The following is a 22,361-nucleotide window of genomic DNA, read 5'->3' on the forward strand; positions in this document are numbered from 1 at the left end:
CACTCGTGAATTTTTATATATACAAAATGACTTGTCGAAACAAAATCCAAAGCAATTCCCCCTAGAAGCCAAAAATACTTTAAAATTTTTTGACTGGCCGAATAAAAAGCTAAAGGTTTGGAGGGGCATACGGGAGCGTTCGTTGCTCAAGTCACTCTCCTCTTTTACCACAATCACAACTTTACTAGACCCTATCGTGTGAAGGCCACCCTAAAATTCAACTTTTGATCTTAATTATTTTTTGTGTTGAGCACAACGTACGTGGGGTTTCCTCATCATATATATATGCATCGCATGTATTATGGCGTATCGATTTAATTAATTAGTTGTTCTGTTTTCGGAATAATTCGAAGGTCTTGAAGGTTGATCTGACTTTGCGAGGATCTGCTAGCATAAGGGTTACGATTATTTCCCCATGTTTTGGTGTTTGCTGATGAACTCGGGATGTTATACAAGAGCACGCGAATTTTTTATAATAAATTTTAAGTGGCGGATTATCCACAAAACTAGTAAATATGGGTAGGTTGTATGAGAAGAATAAAATAAAAAGGAGAAAAACTAGTTTTTATTATGTTTCTAACAAAAGAATAATCTCATTGGATTCCAAAGGGGAAGTATCAAAAGTAGCTGAAAAAAGACAGTGGCAAAGGGCAAGAGGGATTGTTCTGGTTATATATATATATATATATATATATATATATATATGGAGAGGAGCGTCTCACGTTATATATTCTTTATTGCTTTTGTGCATATGATGCTTCCTGAACTGGACCTCCATTTATTTTCCAATAAGTAGAGACAAAAGGGTCATCCCTATAATCAACAACATATTTCTGATCATCTCACCTATTGAACATGATGAAACATATCAAAATTGTGTAACCACTAAGTGAGTGACAGATCAGTGGTGGATACGAAAGTGAGTACGGTTGGTGGACATCATATCGAAATTATATATTTATATATGTATTCGGGATAGTATAAAACCACGACAACACTCGTATAAAATATTTGTCGATCGTAATGATCTAATTATTTGTTTCTTGTCTTGATCAAGAAGTTATGAAGAAACTTTTGGGGTTTATTTTTAAGTCGGAAAATCGGAATCTTGTGAGGTTTTTTTTTTCCCGATCGTAAGTAGGTATAGAGTTAATTAGTAGATTGAGAAAAGTTGCTTAATAAATTTAAATGGAAAATATGGTGTTTGTCTTTTGACATCAAGATTTGATATCAGCCTAATTTTCACCAACTTTATCCGCAAATAAAATGTATAAAGTAAGAGTGATCATACCAATAACACGCGACTCCTTTTGTTCTGATCAAATTCTTGAATTTGTATAGGTAAAGTTTAACTCAACGACAATCAATCAACGTAATGAAATAGTAGTAGTGACTGTGAATTAATTAGTGATTTCACATCAAATTTGCTAATGTTTTCTAGTTAAAAAAGATGAAATTAGTGGAAGAAAATTTGCGCTATTCCAGCACATGACCACAACAAGCTTGTAGTTTTGGGTTTCTTGGGACCATAAAATTTGAATACTTATTTTATTTGTATCTAATTGGAAAGTAACTGGAATAGTGCACAAAAGAGTTTACTTTAATAATCTTTTGTATTTGCAAATATTTGAATGACAAAAACTTATCCGAGACGGTCTCATGAATCGTATTTTGTGAGACTGATATCTTTTTTGGTCATCCATGAAAAAATATTATTTTTTATGCTTAGAGTATTGCTTTTTATTGTGAATATCGGTAGGGTTGACCCTTCTCACAGATAAAGATTCGTGAGACTGTCTCACAAGAGACCTACTCTATTTGAATTGGTCATACAACTTTTCTTGTGTCAAAATCAATTATTTTTGCCTTCTTGGTCTTGTCAAAAGGCATTATATTTTAACGAATTGCAGGACCATGTAAACTCATTTAGCAGCTAAACCAGACCAACTTTTTTCTTTTAATCAATCGATAGTTTGACATTTTAATATTTAAGCACATTGTGATAATTGATGGGTCGAAAACTTTGACGACGAGAGATATCTTATGGCAAAAACTTTCACGTGATACTGAAATTAGAAGCCAAATTTTTATTTGATTTCTTGTGATAGGAATAAATAATTGATCTCAAACCCGAAACATCGCTTCAAACATGGTATTTTGGTCAGTTTCAGCACAAATCTCGAGCCTCGTCGACAAAAAAGTTGAGGCCCGAGATTCCATTGGTCTGGCCCAATCAGCTTATAGTCTGATGGGCTACATGGATTCTGATTTGGATTGGCCCGTCTATTAAGCGCGCATAGGCCGAGTGATTTAGTTTTTGGGTACGAAATTTAGCAGATGGGCCTATTTTATTTGATACTTCCTTATTAATCAAATTCTGAGTCCAAGTCAGTGCGGTCCAACATACAATTGGACCACGACGAAGGCCCTATACAAAAGATTGTATTCTACTACATAAGAGGGTGTATTTTGTTGGAGAGTACGATTTGATAAATAATAATACATGGTGGTGCAATTAGCTATTTTTAAGTCAAATTATTACCAAAATAATAATATCGAGAAAAAAAAAACACTATTTAGGTCGGGTTGGGTATACCCGATGCCCACTCCTAACCCTCAATATAAATTAAATGATAATCATTAGTTCAAATATTTGGAATTTATGTTAGACTCATATAAAAAAAAATTAACAATTTATGTCAATCTACTTGCACGGTAGGTTGAATTCAACCATGATTATGTTCGTTGGCTCATTTCTTCAAAAAAATTCATATTTTTCATTTAAACCTAACATCATAAAAAATTCCGCCAAGGATTTATCTTATTTGGTTTTGGGGCAATCTATGTTAGAATAATTTATAATTTCCCAACAATCTGGATCGCTAAATTTGTGTTTAGATTTATGTTTTTCAGATCTATTTATTTCAAATGTATTTTTATATTTTTAGAGAAGCAAGACCATTAATTTCAAATCTAACTCTTACATGTTTTATATTGTGTCATATTAATTATGATATATTTCTAGTTCACCCAATAATGGAGACACTTGAATTATATTTTACCGCTACAAAAAACTCACGTGTTAGCGATGGTTTAAGAAAAACCGTCACAAATTTTTGCGACGGTTTTGATAATACCATCGCAAATATGAGCGACAGTTTATAAAACGTCGCTGATTCGTGACTGATTAATCAAAACCGTCGCTAATTACCGACGATTTAAGCAAAACCGTTGATCCATGAGCGACGGTTTTCCTCACGCCGCCGCTAATTAGCAACGATTTTAAGAACTGTCGTAATAATTAGCAAAATTTTGCATAAAACCGTCGCTCATAGCGACAGTTTCACCTATCTAATATATTTTTGTCTCTTAAACGATTTTATTGTTTGTTTATGATGCAAGATTTAATCGTTTATACATTATTTATAAATTGAAAATCATTAATTTAGAGTTGATGAGATTATTTAAAAATTTATATTAATAATTTTTAAAATAAAATTTATTTTAAGAAATTGTAAAACAACATATTTTTTTTATAAAAGAGAAACAATTAGCGACGGTTTAAATTAGCGACGGTTTAAAAAACTCGTCGTTAATTAGCAATTAGCGACGAGTTTTCAGAAAAGGTTGCAATATGTTTGCAACGGTAACTTTAGCAACGGTATTGATTTTCATCGCTAAAATCGTCGCTAATTTGCTTAGCGACGGTTTTTGCGATCAGATTTTTTTTTTGTAGTGTGCTTAGTATAATCAACGTGTAAATACTCAATCTTGTAATGGATAATAAACAACTATCGTGTGTGCAATTCTTACAATGCGTAAGTAAACTATTGAGATAATTCTTCTCTATTAGAAGATCATTGATCGAAACAATATGTTATATTTGTTAAATTGTAATTTATGTTCTTGTCGATAACTATAAAACGCTCGTTATTCCATGTTATATTCATGAGAGTGATTATTAATTAATTATCTTCATATGAATAAAAATACGACAAAAACTTGTGTGAGACGATCTCACGGATTGTATTTTGTGAGACGGATCTCTTATTTGGATCATTCATGAAAAAATATTACTTTTTATACTAAGAGTATTATTTTTTATTGTGAATATAGGTACGGTCGACCCGTCTCACAGGTAAAAATTCGTTAGAACATCTCACAAAAAAACTACTCTAAAAATTTTATATAACAAATAGCTTCTCATGGCGTCATTCGCTGCTAGAGTTTCGTTGTCTTGGCCCTAAAACGATATCGATCAGGATTCATAAATGATATTGAAAGCGATTTGTTTTTTGCCAAATATCTTTATTTGCCAAGTTGTCTTCAATTATTCAAGAACTTGAGGTAAAATGTGATGAAATTGTTTACTGAAACTTTACCCGTGATTTCTGCATTAGTCAAGAAAATAGTCTATTTTTGCTACCATATTCTATCAACTTATACATAGACATTACTACACAAACAATATTTTGTAGTTGATGGCGTGCAGAAACTTTCTGATCACCGTATTCCATTACTGATCATCAGCTCGTAGACTCCGAAATGCTTTGCAAAGATGGCCGCCACGATTTGGACCGTCCGGTGGTGGAATTTGTCGGTCCCGTCCTCTGGCGGTGCCTGTACGATCTTTTGCCTTGAATCTGATTTTATATTTTGGCTTTCATCAGTTTCTTTCAAAGACGACAATATGGATTTGAGTTGTTGATTTCAGAACAGTATTTGATTCAAATAATAGCTTGGAAATTAAATATTTGAGTTCAAGGGACGTTATATAATATTTAGTCATACATTTAGTTCAAAGTGTGTGCTGCTGCTGCTCGCATTGTCGGTTTGTAGGCCACAAATGCTGACATTCTAGTATTTTTGTAATTTTTTGCTCAAAAAAAGATTTTGCGATTTTATAAACCAAAATTAATTAAGAACCAAGATAACAAATGATTACCTGATGATCATTCTTCTCCAGTCCCGAGTTTTCTGCCAGAATTTCAGAACCGGTGCTCTCTATCAGCTTGTTTTCGCCTGAATCCAACCGGTTTCTCTTCATCTTTGCATGTTTCTTTGCTCTAAGCACTTTCATAACCTCTACAACAAATCACCAAGTAAAATGAATCCCATCTCAAAAATTGTTGTCCGAATCTCACCTTTGTCAAAATATAGCTCAAACTAGCTATTTCTTCGAAAACTGACCTTGAGTAGTGACAAGGCGATAAGCCCGGCCAAGAACCAGAGTATCACTCGGCCGGAGAAGCTTCACTCGAGTAAACCTCACGGACCTGACGTCATCACCGGTATTCTCGTCGCCGGAGGCCGGCAACGGAATTATGAGAGATACATAATGTCCCGGATTCATTGTCATCACCTCATTTGCGGTGATTGGCCAATACATCCTCTCAAGCTTTCCATTGGGATGCTGTATCACTAATGCTGCCGCATCAACTGCTTGGCAATTTCCCATCTTTAATTTTCTTCTTCTCTTTTTTCCTCTGATAATTGAATTATTTAGTTCTTAAATGAGAGATTCAATGATGTTTGCGAAGAAGATGGAGATAGATAAGGGGAGAGTTACAAGAAAGAAAGTAGACGAGTTAGCCAATGGTCCCTTTCTATAGGAGTACCCACAACCATGCAGTAAAATATAGTGGGTAAAATTGTATAAATAAATAATAATAATTTCTCATTTTAAATATACCTGATAACGACATTATTTGGCTAATAATTTTGTAGTAGTTTATATATTGTTTAATGTATGTATACATGGAACATTCAAAAATATTAATTTTAAAATTAGTCTAGAAAATATTAATTATTATGAGTATTACAAAAGTGTACACAATTTTCTTTTCCTCCTTGATAGCATAATCTTTCTATGATAAAGTTTTTTGGTACTATAAAATAATTAATAGAGGAAGTTAAAGGCGAAATTACAATTTTGATTATATAACTTAACTATTTTTATTGTCGGTCTTGTGATTTTTCAAGTTATAGTTTTAGTCCGTTAAATTGATGATTATTCTCAACATCATGCTTTTTTCACCGGAAACCTATGGGCTATGTGGCATTAGACATGCAAGCAATGTCCGATATCATGTCATCGATTTCAGATGACAAATCATCAAATTTCAGTATCACGTCTTCACTATAGTAAAAATAAGATTAAAAACAAAAATAGATATCAACTTATAAGATTAAAATTGCAAGTTGAAAATTTGCATGAATAATATAGAAAACAGTCGAATTTTAGAAAATTAGGGATTAATTCCTTTAAACATCAAATATAATACAATTTTTTTTTTGAGTAATATATAATACAACTCTTTGATACAACAAATATAAACTATTATGACTTTTTCGATAAATGATCCAATACAATATACAATACGGTTTTGTGTATTGTAGAGTTGCTGGAGTATGTAAACCTACTCAGGGTCCACTTGATCCGGCACAGGACCAAGTTCAAAATAATTTTTTTCTGAATTTTCTATAAACACGTGGCAATCTCTTATTTGAGGTTTTTTTAGTAAATTGTGTCTTTTTTTAATATCAAAATTGTGGGGTTGTCGGTTCGAATGTTTCGAGTATCGTATAATGTTTACAAGACATCATCAAATAAATATTTGATGTTAAGATTAACAAATATGTACAAATCATTCGACTTTTTTTTAGCCGGCAATTTGTTGCTGAAATTCTGGTGGCAGTGCCACGTGGCTTGCTGTAAAAATGCTACGATCTTGGAGGGTTGTGTTGTCACGGTCGGTCATTAGTGTGAGAATTTAAATTTTTGAGCATTGAATTATTTGTTTAAATATATACATATATAATAATTTATTTTCGAGTTATGGTTGTAAAAATAATAAATTCGAAAATATTAAATAATACATGATATTTGAAATTTTAAGTCAATAAATACATGAAATTCGAAATCCAGTGGAAGATACACGATAAATTAAGGTTGTATATCGATATAATTGAAAATAAATATTACATACAAGACAGTTTTTCTCAACAATGAAGCATCTCAATATTTATGGAAAAATTATCTCAAAATTTATGGAAAGAGCATCTCCAAATTAGGGAATGATATCAATCGAATTATGGTAAGATTTTTACCACCCATCTATAAATAGAAAAGGCTTTCATTCAAAATTTGCACCTCAATTTTCGAGTTTTCTCTCTATATTTTCCAAATTTTGCTCTCCAAAATTATGCTGCGTCATCAAATAATGTCCAAGTTCAGAAAATTATGTCTCTCGCTTGGGTTTCCCGAATCCGATCTCCACCGTTCAGAATATGATTTCATATGTTTTAAATAACATATCCAAATTTTAGCCAAATCCACCTGTTAGTTTTTTGTCTATAACTTTCGCAATAAAAATGCTCAAATTTTAGGCGTGAAAAGCCTACCTACGAGTTTTTGTCCATAAGCAGGTTAAAACGACTTTCAAACCCAGTCTCCACCTTTCATAATTTATTTGACGTATTCGTGTACGTACTGTAAAAGTTTAAGCCCGATCCAATGGTTTAATAAGGCGCAAAAAATTTTATAAAGCGACTGATTTTTCAATAGATGTGCTGCTACATTTTCGAAGTGTCGGTTGCATGATTATTCTATGGTTTCCGAGTTCTTCTAGTTTTCTTCCAGTCTAAGGTAAAAGGGTTTGTTTTAAAATATTTTGCGTATGAATTATTTCGTTTTTGAAAGTTTTGGTCGAGCACTGCTATTATGTTTCTACACATTCTTGATATGATTATCGTATTTTTATGTTTTGGACACTGTGAGGATTCAACTGGATATTGGTGAAAATCCCAATATGCATGATATGTTTATGGCCCTTACATGGTGAGATTAGAGGAGTAAAAATTAGGGACTGATATCAGTAAACCATGGAAGGTAGAGGAATCTCAGTGCCTTGGCCAAAATTGTGTTTATGGTTATGATGATGATATGTTATTAGAATCATGTTATGCATGATATGGTATGTGGTTTTCGAAATTCGTGTGTATTTGTTACGTATGTGCTTGAACGGCCCCTGCTTGCTGAGTGATGATCATATCATTCACCCCTTACTCTACCCTTCCCAGATAAATCAGAAGAGAAAATCGAGGAAGATAAACAAGACAAATTTTGGGGCTGATAATAAGATGAATCAAGAATTTTATATTAGTTTTCGCTTAGTTAAGTTTTAATTCAAGTTGTAAAGCTTCCACATATTTTTATCGTTTTAAGAATATACGTTGTAAATACAATTTTATTATTGATTATGAGTAATAAACTGATTTTTGGTTTATACAGTACTACGAGGCTTGTTGTTTTCAATTGCGTGATTGTAAAACAACCCGATGTCAACTAACCCCGCTCTCGGGACGTGAAAATTAGTGAATTAGTTACATTGTGCTCTGAAGAGACGACAATGAATTAGGTGGAAAATAGAACATAAATAATTAATTTATAGAATCTATTTTACAATTCAAACTCGTATTGCTATCCGTATTTTTAATACCTGCACGAACGACCCGACTCGAAGCGCCAACAGACCCTTGCCCCATGTTTGATACAATTAAATCAGGAAAAAACTGTTAAGATTATCCATATTGATATATTAAAGTAATAAAGAGTAACTTCTAAACTCAAAATGTTACACCACCCAATGGACAATTCTTTTGAGATGGTATTATTCTTGAGTTTATAACTTAAAATAAACTAACACCTTTGATACTCACTGGAAATTTAGGGTCCGATCCACGCAAACGTCACTAATCCAGACAAGGGCTTCAAAATTACCCTGGGCCTGAAATCACAAATAAGACCGTTAGGAGGGAGCCAGGAGGGTGTCCCGGCGTAGCCCCTCCGACGCTCAAGTCAGAGACTGAGGATATATGGGGGGAGCAGCTAAGGGCGCTGCTGAAAACAATATAGTGAATGAATTATCATACGCTCAAACCTGGTATTTATAGAAGAATACCTAGGCTTGTCATGGGCCAGTCACCTGTGGGCCTCAGAGATGGGCCGGGAGTTTGGGCCGAATCTTGAAAGGTTCATCCCTGGGGTATCACCAGTCTCTCCCTCCCAAGTCGAACTGAATCATAGGTTCAAAGTTCAATTAATTGCGTTGTTCTCGGTCTACCGGGTGCGAGTTGTGCATTTTCTTCCAGCCGTTCGTCACTGCCGCACGCTCGCCCCTCGCCGAGTCGCACTGCCGCGACGCTGCCCTCGCCTCAACCGCCAGCCTCGCCAGCACGCTGCTACACCCTCGCCAAGCGCCTCTCACCCTCCTGCCATGCACGCGCAGCCGCGCACACGCTCGTCCTGGGCGAGCGTGGCAGACGGGGCAGGCGCACGGTGGGCGAGCTGCTGGGGGCGAGCGTGGCAGGCGCGCGGTGGGCGAGCTGCTGTGGGCGAGCGAGGCGTGCTCGGCAGGGGCGCCCGGCAGGAGTGCTCGGCGAGGACGAGCGTGTGCGCGGCTGCGCGTGCATGGCATGAGGGTGAGAGGCGCTTGGCGAGGGTGTAGCAGTGTGCTGGCGAGGCTGGCGGTTGAGGCGAGGGCAGCGTCGCGACAGTGCGACTCAGCAAGGGGTGAGCGTGCGGCAGTGACGAACGGCTGGAAGAAAATGCACAACTCGCACCCGCTAGACCAAGAACAACGCAATTAATCGAACTTTGAACCTATGATTCAGTTCGACTTGGGAGGGGGAGACTGGTGATACCCCAGGGATGAATCTTTCAAGATCCGGCCCATCTCTGAGGCCCACAGGTGATTGGCCCATGACAAGCCTAGGTATTCTCCTATAAATACCAGGTTTGAGCATATGATAATTCATTCACTATATTGTTTTCAGCGGCGCCCTTAGCTGCTCCCCCCATATATCCTCAGTTTCTGACTTGAGCGTCGGAGGGGCTACGCCGGGACACCCTCCTGGCCCCCTCCTAACGGTCTTATTTGTGATTTCAGGCCCAGGGTAATTTTGAAGCCCGTGTCTGGATTAGTGACGCTTGCGTGGATCGGATCCTAAATTTCCCGTGAGTATCAACCTTTGTGGATGATCTCGACTCAGGAAAAGTTTTGCAAGGAGGGAATGCCAGATATCCGAGCTCATATCATGGTTACCCTCGAGTTCATGCGAATATCATAAATGGAAATGAAGTCTCCTAAACATAAAACACATGGACAAATCATCTATGATAAGAATATAATATCGAATGTGTCCGGATATATTTCAAATTCAAAATTAATCAAAAATAAAACCAGTCAATACAAATCTCCAAGCCAATCTTGTATTTCAATAAATTTGTTTTACTAGATTTCTTTTCATACAAGTTATATCTTTCTTCCTTACTCTATAAATATCAAGTATTTCTTAGCACTAACCCATGATTTTATATATTCACTATTTTTGTCACTCAGCATTACTGTTATCGTACATTTAAGTTTCATTTCATTACTGATTTGAGCATCCGAGAGGTTACGCTAACGGTTCAAAAAATCAGCCTAAGCGATCACCAGGAGCTAGGAGCTAGGCGTCGGTGGACTGCTTAAAAAAATCTAGTCGGCCAGAGTAGGCGACAATGCCTCCTAGGTGGTCCTAGGTGATTAGGACTTTTAAGTTTTTTTTTAGTTTTTTTAATCGGTCTTTTAACTTAAATTAAAAGTCCAATTAAAAAATGAAATGTAATTTTTTAAAAATATTAACAAAAGTTTTGTTCAATAAAAAAAAAATTACAATTGGTTGGCTTTCCTAATACATCGAATTTCACGAGAATTATGTTTCATTAATTTAAACAATGATTTATTATCGTAAAATAAAAAAAAAAACTTCATTTTATTTTTGTATTAGTCATGTTCTCTCAACATATATCAAACAATGATTTCATATCTAAAATAATAAAAAAAATTATTTTAAAGACATTAACATATAATGCTAATAGATATTGTAAATATTAATTCTAAAAAAGCGCCTAGGCGCTTGTTAGCCATCCACGTATCATTTTTTTAGAACACTGGCTACATCGAAAATATCTCGTGTGCCCTCTAATTATTGTTCCTCTGAGCAGATCCACACCAAATTTTCGTCCAACCCGAACTGATCGTCAGAGGATTATTTTGGCTCACCAGACCTTATGTATAAATTTTTTGTTACATCAAATTTATTCTTATTATATATCAGAGTAGATTAGTGAAAACATTTGTTCATGCATGACCATATAATAAGAAATTGCATCGCATAAACTTCTTATATCTGTCTTTTTATATTTATTACTCTTATTACATATTCATATCATTTAATCAGCTTATCCCAGAAACTAAAAAAGTACGTGCTATTTACCTTGGAGAATAATTTCTAAAAATGGGCAGAAGTTCAATGAAATCCACATTTCTTGATTTGGCCAAAATAAGATATTAGAACTAAAAACGTGAATATTCGGTTTTAGGTAGAGAAAGAATTCGTTAGTTTTTGTCTTACATTGGACTTGTTGGTCGAAATCTTGGACTTAAAACCACTGGAAACCCTAGCTAGTTCTAACTATGAAGAAATTCTTGAATTTTGTATACGAGAACAATTGCTAAATAAATGTCAGTCGAATCAATTTTGTAAAGCCATGTGACAAGTTGGGGGATATTAGCTCCAAAACATTAAATGTTGGAAATGGACTACTTCATGAAATAATATGGGATAAATTATAAAATTATTATTATTTATTTATTATTTGTTAAAAATTAGGAATCTCGAGGGAAAATTCTAATTATAACAGAAAATAGAAGAAGCTGGACAGATAATTTAAATAAATAATAAATTATTTTTTATTTTTTTAACCTTATGTGGAGAACCAATTATTATTATATTAAATGTTGAGAGGCCCAGTTTTCTACTGTTGGGACAGCTTTAAATTGGGATATAATTACAAATTATATTTTTGCTAGATGGATCTGTACATTGTGGGGGGACAGACTTTACTACAAATTGAATATTTGTTTATTGCTGAGAAAAAAACATTCTAATCTAGTGGCCCTGTCTGTGAACCTTGCACATATCATGGAGCTTCATGGACATTGCCGATAAATCATTTAACTTTTTTTTTCATATATTATTCATAAAATAAATGAAAGGGTCTCCTTATAAATTCAAGCAATAAATATTAATTTTACATCGCCCTTGTAAGACGTTTTCATAGTTCAATTTTGTGAGATATGTCATCTACTTGGGTTACTCATGAAAAAATATTATTTTTTATATCAAAGTGTTGTTTTCATCGTATATATGGACATGGTTGATCGGTATCATAAATAAAGATCGTGAGATAGTATAAAAAACTATTATTAATTTTAAGTTACTACTGCATTCAAAGTTTAAACGTTTTATTAAAGTGGCGGCTTTCTTCACATTTATTCTTTCTCAACAATTGGAAACATATGCATTATTCGAGTAAGATTATAAATAAGACAACTAGGAAACGACCATGTTTGTGTCATAATATATATATTTTTTTAAAAATGTAAAGTCATTTGTGGATCGAGTTAGCCAATTAGGGATAATTATCCTTGGTAGAGATGACAATGAGTCGAATTTAGATAGGATTTTATATCTTCCGTCTCAATTCACATTTATTATATATATTCATATCTTCATCGTATATTCAATTTCATCATCATCCTTATACTCATCGGATGATTAGATATATATACCCTACCCAAAAATATTATTGTAATCTATTATTATATTTTCTCAAATTTGAATTATTTCGAGTAAACTATCAATATTTACTAGTTTTTTTTAGGAAATATATATATATAAATTAGTAAATTAAACATTATAAAAAATCATGAAATATTAGAAATAATTTATTCTAACATCATTATCCAATAAAAATGTCATAACTTTATATTAATAATTTTCTTCATTCCATCCGACTAACATAATTCAAGAAAAAAATAATAGAATTAACAACGTAGCCGAAAAATCTCTCTCTCTCACACACAAACAGAGATATATATTAATTTGATCGTGTATTCAGATGAGGTATGAATAGGATCTTTTAAGACCCGCCTTCATCTACATACCCGAAAATCCTCATACCCAATTTTGATGTTAGTGACGATATCAATCGCGACTCTCAAAAAATATCTTTTGTCATATTAACATATTTATTTATTTAATCGGGTAAAAAATCACATTTATATCATCTTTCATTCAGGTCGAATATTAGATTTTCGTTAGGTTTGAAGAAAACTATCATTCTAATCCTTAGTCAATTGAAAATATTTGAATTTTATGAGTAATCATTTTGATACATTCTATTAGTATATATGTAAGGCCCGGGATTATATCATTTTAATTCGAGATTATTTAATTTATGAATTTTGGAATGATGAATTAGATTCCACGGTTTTTGTAATTAATTAGGATTGTAATGGAATTAAAAAGAGTTATTGAGGGCTAAATTGCAAATAGTGAAGAATTCAGGGGCTAAATTGATAATATTGGAATTTGAGTGGAACGCATGTCTTGCCATGCACTTAAACGTGTAAACCCATCCATCAAATTCAGATTTACAGCAACGAGAATTGAGAGAACCATAGCCCTAAAACCCTCAAGCTTCTTCATGTGTTAGAAATTTGATTTTTCAAGTACCGACGATCTGATTTTTAATCCGAGCACAGTTCTGAGATCCTCTCGCCAAGAGCTACACAAGGATTTAAGTTTCAGTGATTTCTAACAAGTTTTGAAATTGATGTATTGGAGGAATTGTGATTTGATTATCATTATGTGTTCTGGTGATATCAGTATTCGTATATTCGAAATCAGATCGAAGGACAGACAGTAGATGAAATTGCTATGAATTTTCAGATTATATGATTGAGAATATACAGATTTGATATTGGACTTGTATTTGTTGATTGATTATGAGTTATGATATTGTATCTGTGATGTTGAGTTGACGGGGATATCGATATTGTGCTGTTATGCCGTCAAAACATCAGTAGATTGATATTGATCAGATTGAGTATTGAATTGAGTGAAATATTGATATTGTTCTTCTCGATATGACATTTCAGATTGTATTGACTGCCTTGAATTCAGAACTTCTATTTCTTCAGACTGAGACTACAAAAAGAAAGATATAAGTCGATGTTAACCGGGAGATTAACTTGAGTCAGATTGGACTCTAGTTTCCCTAAAACCACATACTTTATTTTATTGCAATTGTTTGACATTGATATGATTAATCTATTGATTTATAGAAAGTAGAGAATAGCCGATAGCTATTGAGCGAGAGTCATTGATAGAAGGGCCAGACAGTGATAGAGTGGTCATTGGCCCATTGCACATTGTCATAGGATAGCTTTGGCGGATATGCCAAGACACTGGATTATTGACTTATATCGATATTGCTTAGGGGCGGATCGACTTCTATCGCTGAGATTCGATATATGTGTTAATGTCCAGGAACCGGGATCCCTAGATTAGAGATGAGTCGAGTCGGAAATGACGAGTTAGAGAGTTTTATCTATGTTCACTAATGTGTCATAAATTATTATTCATGTTCTTAATACATGGCTTATGCTTTTGTATATGATTTTATGCATCGCATGTATACATTGTTTATACTGGGATTTTATTCTCACCGGAGTTATCCGGCTATTGTCGTGTTTGTATGTGTGCATGGCAACAGGTGTGACAGGATCAGGGTCGATGAGATGATGAGAGATCGTGATTAGAGTGGAGACTACGGACTTTGACGTTGCTGTAGATAGGATTCAGCACTTGACATTTAGTTGTTGAATCTTAGTTTGAGTTTGATGTTTGTTATACAAGACTTGTACTTTATACTGATATGTGTATTAGATTGAATTAAATTACGTTCCGCAAATTTTAAAAAAAAAAATTAGACCCAAATTAATTAATTGATCCATTTATCCCAATGATGATTAAGAAGATGATTAGCGTCCTGATCCCCACAATATATCACCCGTCTCTCGAAAAAAATCCCTGATCGCGTCTATAAGTCATGCTTGTGATTTTAAAAGTATACGGCTTGCATACTAAGTAATTGTTTTGCTAACCACTTTTGTTAATATTGTTTCAACTAAAAATAACCCTTTCTTAGAATTTCAATTTAATAATGGATGGGTTTCAAATCGTAACTAATTTTTAAATATTTTCATATGGACATGTCTCTTGTGAGACGGTTTCGTGAGACAAGATCCGTGAGACGAGTCAATTATGTTCATATTTACAATAAAAAGTAATACTTTTGACATAAAAATAATACTTTTCTTGAACAATTTAAATAGAACATTGTTAGAAAAATACGATGGAAAATGACTACTCTACCCTTGAAACGATAGTAATTAATAAATAACAAATCAAATAAATCATGTGAGTACTCGTGAGAAATAGAATGCAGCAGCAATTTTATCAGGCTATATAGACATTATTTTGGGTAAAATTCAAAATATAATAAAAGCCAAAGCAGCCACAGATTCCTCATACACTAATAGGTCAGGAGTCATATTTTTAATTATAAAAAATAAATAATATTACCATATATTAACAACATGACTAAGTCTCTTATGATACGGTCTCATGAATTTTTATATGTGAAACGTGTCAACCCAACCGATATTCACAATAAAAAGTAATACTCTCAGCATAAAAAGTAATATTTTTTCATGGATAACCCAAATAAGAGATTCGTCTCATAAAATATCACTCGTGAGACCGTCTCACACAAGTTTTTGCCTAATAACATTAAGTGTGTACATAATTTATTCTCGTATCTTTCAATATTTTTTCAATGTCAGTCTTTTTATTCACATGAATGTTAATGTGATACTTTAGACATATATTAATTATTAATATCATGTTAACACCGCATCAGAAAAATGATAAAAAAAATTATACATTCTCACGGAAGCGCTATCGTTCTTGATTGAACATACTATTAATTTCATGTTCAATTTCCAAAAATGACACATTTGTTGTTGGTCTCACGTGCGGAATTTGAGATAATAAACACGAAAATAAAGAATAAACTGGACACCGAGATTTACGTGAAAAACCTCTAAAAATTATTAGGGTAAAAACCACGGGCAAGATGAAAAGAATTCCACTATAATATTTTGTGGTGTACAACCCACTCACTGTGTTTCCAAAGAGAACACACACTCTCTTAATATAGGAGAACAAACACCTCACAAATATTAGAGTATCTCCAAACCATCTCTATTTTGGAGGAAATCTCCAAAATAGAGTATGGGTTGGTGCTCCAACCCAACTCCAAATGCAATCTCCAAGTGATCCTCCATTTTTGGAGGATCACTATTCATTTGAAGATCAATATGGAGATTCTACCAAATTACTGAAATTTCATCATAACAATTGCAAAATAGTCATTTTGTATTTTTATGTATTTGTTTTGCTCTATTTTATATTATTATATTTCAAATTATTTAATTAATTAATTTTAATGTTAAATAAATTGAGTTTAATACATGTTTTATTGTGTTATGTTTATCAAATTAATTAAGTTCGGTTATATAATACATTATGTAATTATATAATTATATGTGTGTGTTTTTGAAAATGAAAAAAAAAAAGAAATGGAGTATTTTGTAATATTTTTAGAGGATATGGGTTGGAGAAGGTTTTTAAAAATAGAGATCACGGATCTCTATTTTGAAGGATAGATGATGAAAAATAGAGGATATGTGTTGGAGATGACCTTATTGAACTAAGTACTCAAATGCTTATAAGATGAGAGAAAACTCGAAGAAGGGATGATTTCAGAATGAAGGGGGGAGCTCTATTTATAGAGCCACTTGTCCGTGTGAAGACGCGTTTTATACGCGTCTTCCGTCTTCTGAATTATTAATCAAACAACCCACGTTTTTTTGCCACCAAGATTATTCAATAGAATCTGCCACCTTTGGCCCCAGCACCTATTGCCGACATTTCTCCCACTTGGAGATTTGATTGAGAATCAAACATATCTCCATACATCTTTTCAATCTTGCTATTCCCTATTACTTACGTTTCTGCCAGGCCACTTGAGGATCTACACTACTCAAACTTTTCAATATTCACTGGCTTGGTCAGAACATCAGCTATATTGTCCTTCGTATGGATCTTCTGCATATCCACGCTTCCTTCTTCTACTACTTCCCGCACAAAGTAAAATTGTACTCCAATTTGTTTCGTTCTGGAATGAAAGGCTGGATTTCTTGCGATGTGCAAGGCACTCTGAATGTCACAAAATAAAGGAACATTATCTTGTTTTTGTCCAATCTCCTCCAATAACCTTTTAATCCATATTGCCTCCTTGCAAGTTTGAGTAGCTGTCATATATTCTGCCTCCGTCGTAGATAACGCCACAACTGTTTGCAGTTTTGAAACCCAGCTTACAGCTCCCCCTGCAAGTGTAGACACATAACCAGTAGTAGATTTTCTCTTATCAGGATCACCTGCATCATAATCTGAATCGACATAGCCCCTGAGTGTAAAATCTGATTCTCCATAACAAAATTCAGCATTCGAGGTACCCTTAATGTATCTAAGGATTCTCTTAACAGTGCTCCAATGCTCTCGTCCAGGATTCGTCATATACCGACTAACTGCTCCCACTGCTTGAGCAATGTACGGTCTTGTACAGATCATGACGAACATCAAACTTCCCACTGCTGATGCATATAGTACTCGAGACATCTCCATCCTCTCTGCTTCACTGCTAGGACACATCTTAGAGGATAACTTGAAGTTAAAAGGAAGATGGGTCGAAATTGGCTCATTACCTTGCATGTTGAAGCGTTGCAAGATTTTCTTCAAATATTTATTCTAGGAAAGCCAAATCTTTATGTTAATTCTGTCTCGATGAACTTGCATCCCTAGAATCTTGTTTGCTGGTCCCAAGTCCTTCATATCAAATTCCCTAGCCAAGTATGCCTTCAATCCTTGGACTTGATCTTTGTTGGGGCCTGCTACCAACATGTCGTCCACATATAACAGTAAAATAATATAATCATCACCAGACCTCTTGAAATATATACAAGGGTCTGCACTCAGTCTGTTGTATCCAAGGCTCATGATATAGGAATCAAATCTCTTGTACCAACACATCGGCGCCTGTTTGAGATCGTACAGAGATTTGTTCAACCTGCAAACCAAGTTCTCTTTTCCTATTTCCGCAAAACCTTCTAACTGGAGCATATAGATTTCTTCTTCAAGATCTCCATGAAGAAATACCGTTTTCACATCTAGCTGTTCTAGATGTAGGTCAAACACGGCACATGATGCCAACACTACTCTGACTGTTGTAAGTCGAACCACAGGAGAAAATATCTCATTGAAGTCGATGCCTTCTATCTGAGCATATCCTTTTACCACCAATCTAGCACGATACCGCTCCACTTGGTTATTACCATCACGTTTGATCTTATAGACACATCTGTTTCTAATGGTTTTCCTCCCTCGTGGTAGTATAACAAGATCCCAAGTTTTATTCTTGTCCAATGCCTCCAATTCTTCTTGCATAGCTATCATCCACAAGGATACATCCGAGCTTTGAGTAGCCTCGTGAAAACTCGATGGCTCACCATCCTCTAGTAATAGACAATATGCAATATTGCTTTCAGTGACATAATCTGAAAGCCAATTTAGTGGTCTTCTGTCTCGAGTTGACTGCCTCACATTGGAAACCTCAGACTCAACATGTTCTTGTTTTTCGTGCTCTGGTACTGCTTCACAAGAAACTTGACCTTCGTCCGTCTTATTTTCCACCTGAAAAATAGTAGTTTCTGAATTCGATGTGCCTTTGTCTCCCTTTACTTTATCTTCCTTGAAGATAACATCCCTGCTGATGACAAGCTTGTGAACAGTAGGATCCCACAAGCGAAACCCCTTTACTCCATCAGCATAACCCAAGAAGATACATTTTCTGGATTTCGAATCCAACTTTGATCTTTCTTGCTCATTGTACAGAACGTACACAGGACTTCCAAATGTATGCAAATGAGAATAATATGTCGGCTTCCCAGTTCACATTTCCATCGGAGTCTTCAGATCAATCGCCACTGAAGGAGAACGATTGATAATATAACAAGCGGTTTTGACTGCTTCTGCCCAAAATGACTTTTCTAGACCTGCATCCTCAACATAGCTCTTGTTCTGTCCAACAAGGTCATGTTCATCCGCTCCGCCACTCCATTCTGTTGAGGTGTGTAAGCCGTCGTAAACTGTTTTTTGATGCCCTCATGTTGACAATATGCATCAAATTTGTCACTGTTATATTCTCATCCATTGTCAGTCCTTAGACACTTGATCTTCTTTTCTGAATCAAGTTCAACTCGCGCTTTGAAATCTTTGAAGACTTGGAAAACATCTGATTTCTTCTTGATTGGATACACCCAACATCTCCTAGAGAAATCATCAATGAACGAGACAAAGTATCTCACTCCTCCTAGGGATACAACCGGTGTTTGCAAAACATCCGAATGAATCAGCTCCAATATGATGTTGATCCTGGCAGTAGAAGTACCAAACTTTAATCTGTGTTGTTTACTGGTAACACATTGCTCACAAAATGGTAGTGATACTTTTGTAAGTCCCGGCAGTAGCTTCTATTCTGAGAGAATTTTCAATTCACGTTCTGACATATGCCCGAGCTTTCTATGCCATAACACTGTTAATTCTTCTCCTGAACCAATTGATGCAACAACTAGTTCCGCCTCTTTGTGTGTTTCTCCCAAAAGTACATACAGATTTGCAGCAATTTTTTCCACCTTCATAACCACAAGCGCACCCTTCACAATTTTCATGATCCCGTTCTCGATACGAGTTTTACATCCGATGTCATTTAATTGCCCCAAGGACAAAAGATTTTTCGTCAGTCTTTTCATATGTCGTACCTCCTGTATGGTGCGAATGGTGCCATCAAACATTTTAATTTTGACAGTACCGACCCCTGTGATTTCCAAGGCATAATCATTCTCCATGAATACAGATCCTCCTGAGACTGGTTCATAATGATCAAACCATTCTCTCCGAGACGTCATATGCCATGTCGCTCCTGAATCTATAATCCATGTGTCACAAAATTTGTGCATGCCTTCTGCAACAGTTGGTGCTTCGCTGAATAATATTTCACCACTGTCTGAAGTACTGGCCACATTTCCTTGAGAGCTTTTATGATATTCGTACACTCTTTCTTGAAGTGTCATTTACCGCCACATTTAAAGCAGTAAATATTTTTCTTCTTACTTCTCGACTTTAATCTACCTTGTCTTTGGCTCCCACTGGAGTCACGGTCCATAAATTTTCCTCTTATCATCGGTAAAGCCTCTGCCTGCTTCGAAGTTACCAACCTATCTTCCTTATTCTTGCGCCGACTTTCTTCATCGAGAACCGCAGTTAAGACATCGTCGAATTTTAGAAAGCCCATAAGAATATTGTTGGTAATGTTGATGATAAGTTGATCATATGAATCTGGTAGACTTTGAAGTAGAAGTTCCGCACGTTCATTTTCCCCTATTTTATGCCCCATGGAAGTGAGTTGGGCAAATAGAGTATTTAGTGTGTTGATATGGTCGGTCATCGATGAGGATTCCGCCATCCGAAGAGTATAAAATCTTCTCTTTAGGAAAATCATGTTGTGTAGCGACTTGACCACGTACATCTTTGTCAGATATCCCAGATAACTTTGGCTGTTTTTATCTCAGAGATACTTGACAGTACTTCGTCTGATATAGCCAAGTGTAAATTGATAACAACATTGTCATTCATCTCGTTTCACTTTCCATCGTCCGTAATTTCCATCGGTCTATCTCCAATAGCCGCCAAGCAATTTTTCTTTCTTAAAACTGTTTGTATCTTTATTTTTCACAGCATAAAATTGCTTCCGTTGAACTTTGATATCTCGTACCTTCCCGTCATTATGTCTACAACAATTTTAGTAGACTGAACAAAATAATCTTGACTTAATAAAAAATCTCAAAAAAAAATCTTTTCTGATGTGGAAGATCTGTCTAGGCTGCAACCACAGAGCATACTCAGAATTTTAAGAAATTTTAAACCAAGGCTCTGATACCCCTTTTTGGTCCCACGTGCGGAATTTGAGATAATAAACACGAAAATAAAGAATAAACTTGACACCGAGATTTACGTGGAAAACCTCTAAAAATTATTAGGGTAAAAACCACGGACAAGATGAAAAGAATTCCTATAATATTTTGTGGTGTACAACCCACTCACTGTGTTTTCAAAGAGAACACACACCCTCTTAATACAGGAGAACAAACGCCTCACAAATATTATAGAACTAAGCACTCAAATACTTATAAGATGAGAGAAAACTCGAAGAAGAGATGATTTCAGAATGAAGGGGGAACTCTATTTATAGAGCCCCTTGTCCCGTCTTCTGAATTATTAATCAAACAACCCATTTTTTTTGCCCCCAAGATTATTCAATAGAGTCTGCTATCTTTGGTCCCACCACCTATTGCCGACATTTGTCACAATTAATTTTTTTATTCAACAATATACAATTTTTTTTTAAAAAAAAAGAATTGTGAAGATGAAAACAGTGTAGAATTGTAAACCGTAGGTAGTCGATTAGCAACAACACGTACTAAAAAAGGCTAAAAGTGAGAGACAAGTCGACAACCTTTTCAACACGTCACCCCACTCATAATTCTCACAGAGACCCTCCACTTTCTTTTACACTTTCCATCATCCGATGGGATCTAACAATTCCATGCAAATTATTTATTTTCGTCGAGGTGCAATAATTGTTTTTTATAAAAAAAATTGAAATTGACATTAGTATTATTGTATAAATTAAAATATTAAAATCACATTGTTATCATCGATTATAGTTTTTATAAAACAAAAGGCTATTGATTTTACTTTTTTGTTGTTGAGTAGTTCATAGGAAAATCCCAAAAAAAATATATAAATGTTTATCTAATATTAATTGAGAAAATAAATTTGATTTCTTTTTTAATCAATGTGAAATTTCACTCCGGTTAATCAAATTTAAATATTTTAGATCAGATGTATTTGTTAGGTCGGGCATTGTTTGCCAAACGAACCGGTCACGGAACGACACATGTACGAGGCTGTCTTCTTGGCTGCTAAACGACGCAGATGATTTTACGCAAATTTGCATGTCTGCTTGAATATATAGAGACAATAAAGTGTGAAAATTAGGATAAATTAACAAAAAAGTGGTGGGCATAGTGTCATCTCGTGTAAAATAGTTGTTTGGTTTGTAATTTATTTCATAAACATTTGTAGTTTTATCAAAAGTTACAGTTGATAATAATTATGTAACTCAAAAAATTTTAAATTACATAGCAGCCCAAGCGATATGG

At 34.7% G+C, this 22,361-nt stretch overlaps 1 protein-coding gene across 1 annotated transcript; it reads right to left on the reverse strand.

Moving 5' to 3' along the window:
• Window positions 1–4,342: 4,342 nt before the first annotated feature.
• LOC142534192 (uncharacterized) lies at window positions 4,343–5,580 on the reverse strand. Its single transcript, XM_075641123.1, has 3 exons — window positions 5,191–5,580; window positions 4,946–5,085; window positions 4,343–4,643 (listed from the first exon to the last, which is right to left on the reverse strand). Exons 1-3 carry the CDS (start codon window positions 5,456–5,458, stop codon window positions 4,527–4,529), a joined length of 525 nt encoding a protein of 174 aa, XP_075497238.1. The 5' UTR covers window positions 5,459–5,580; the 3' UTR covers window positions 4,343–4,526.
• Between the last annotated feature and the right edge of the window lie 16,781 nt (window positions 5,581–22,361).

Source organism: Primulina tabacum, unplaced genomic scaffold, assembly GCF_025594145.1.
Source record: "Primulina tabacum isolate GXHZ01 unplaced genomic scaffold, ASM2559414v2 Contig420, whole genome shotgun sequence".
Classification (NCBI taxonomy): Eukaryota; Viridiplantae; Streptophyta; class Magnoliopsida; order Lamiales; family Gesneriaceae; genus Primulina; species Primulina tabacum.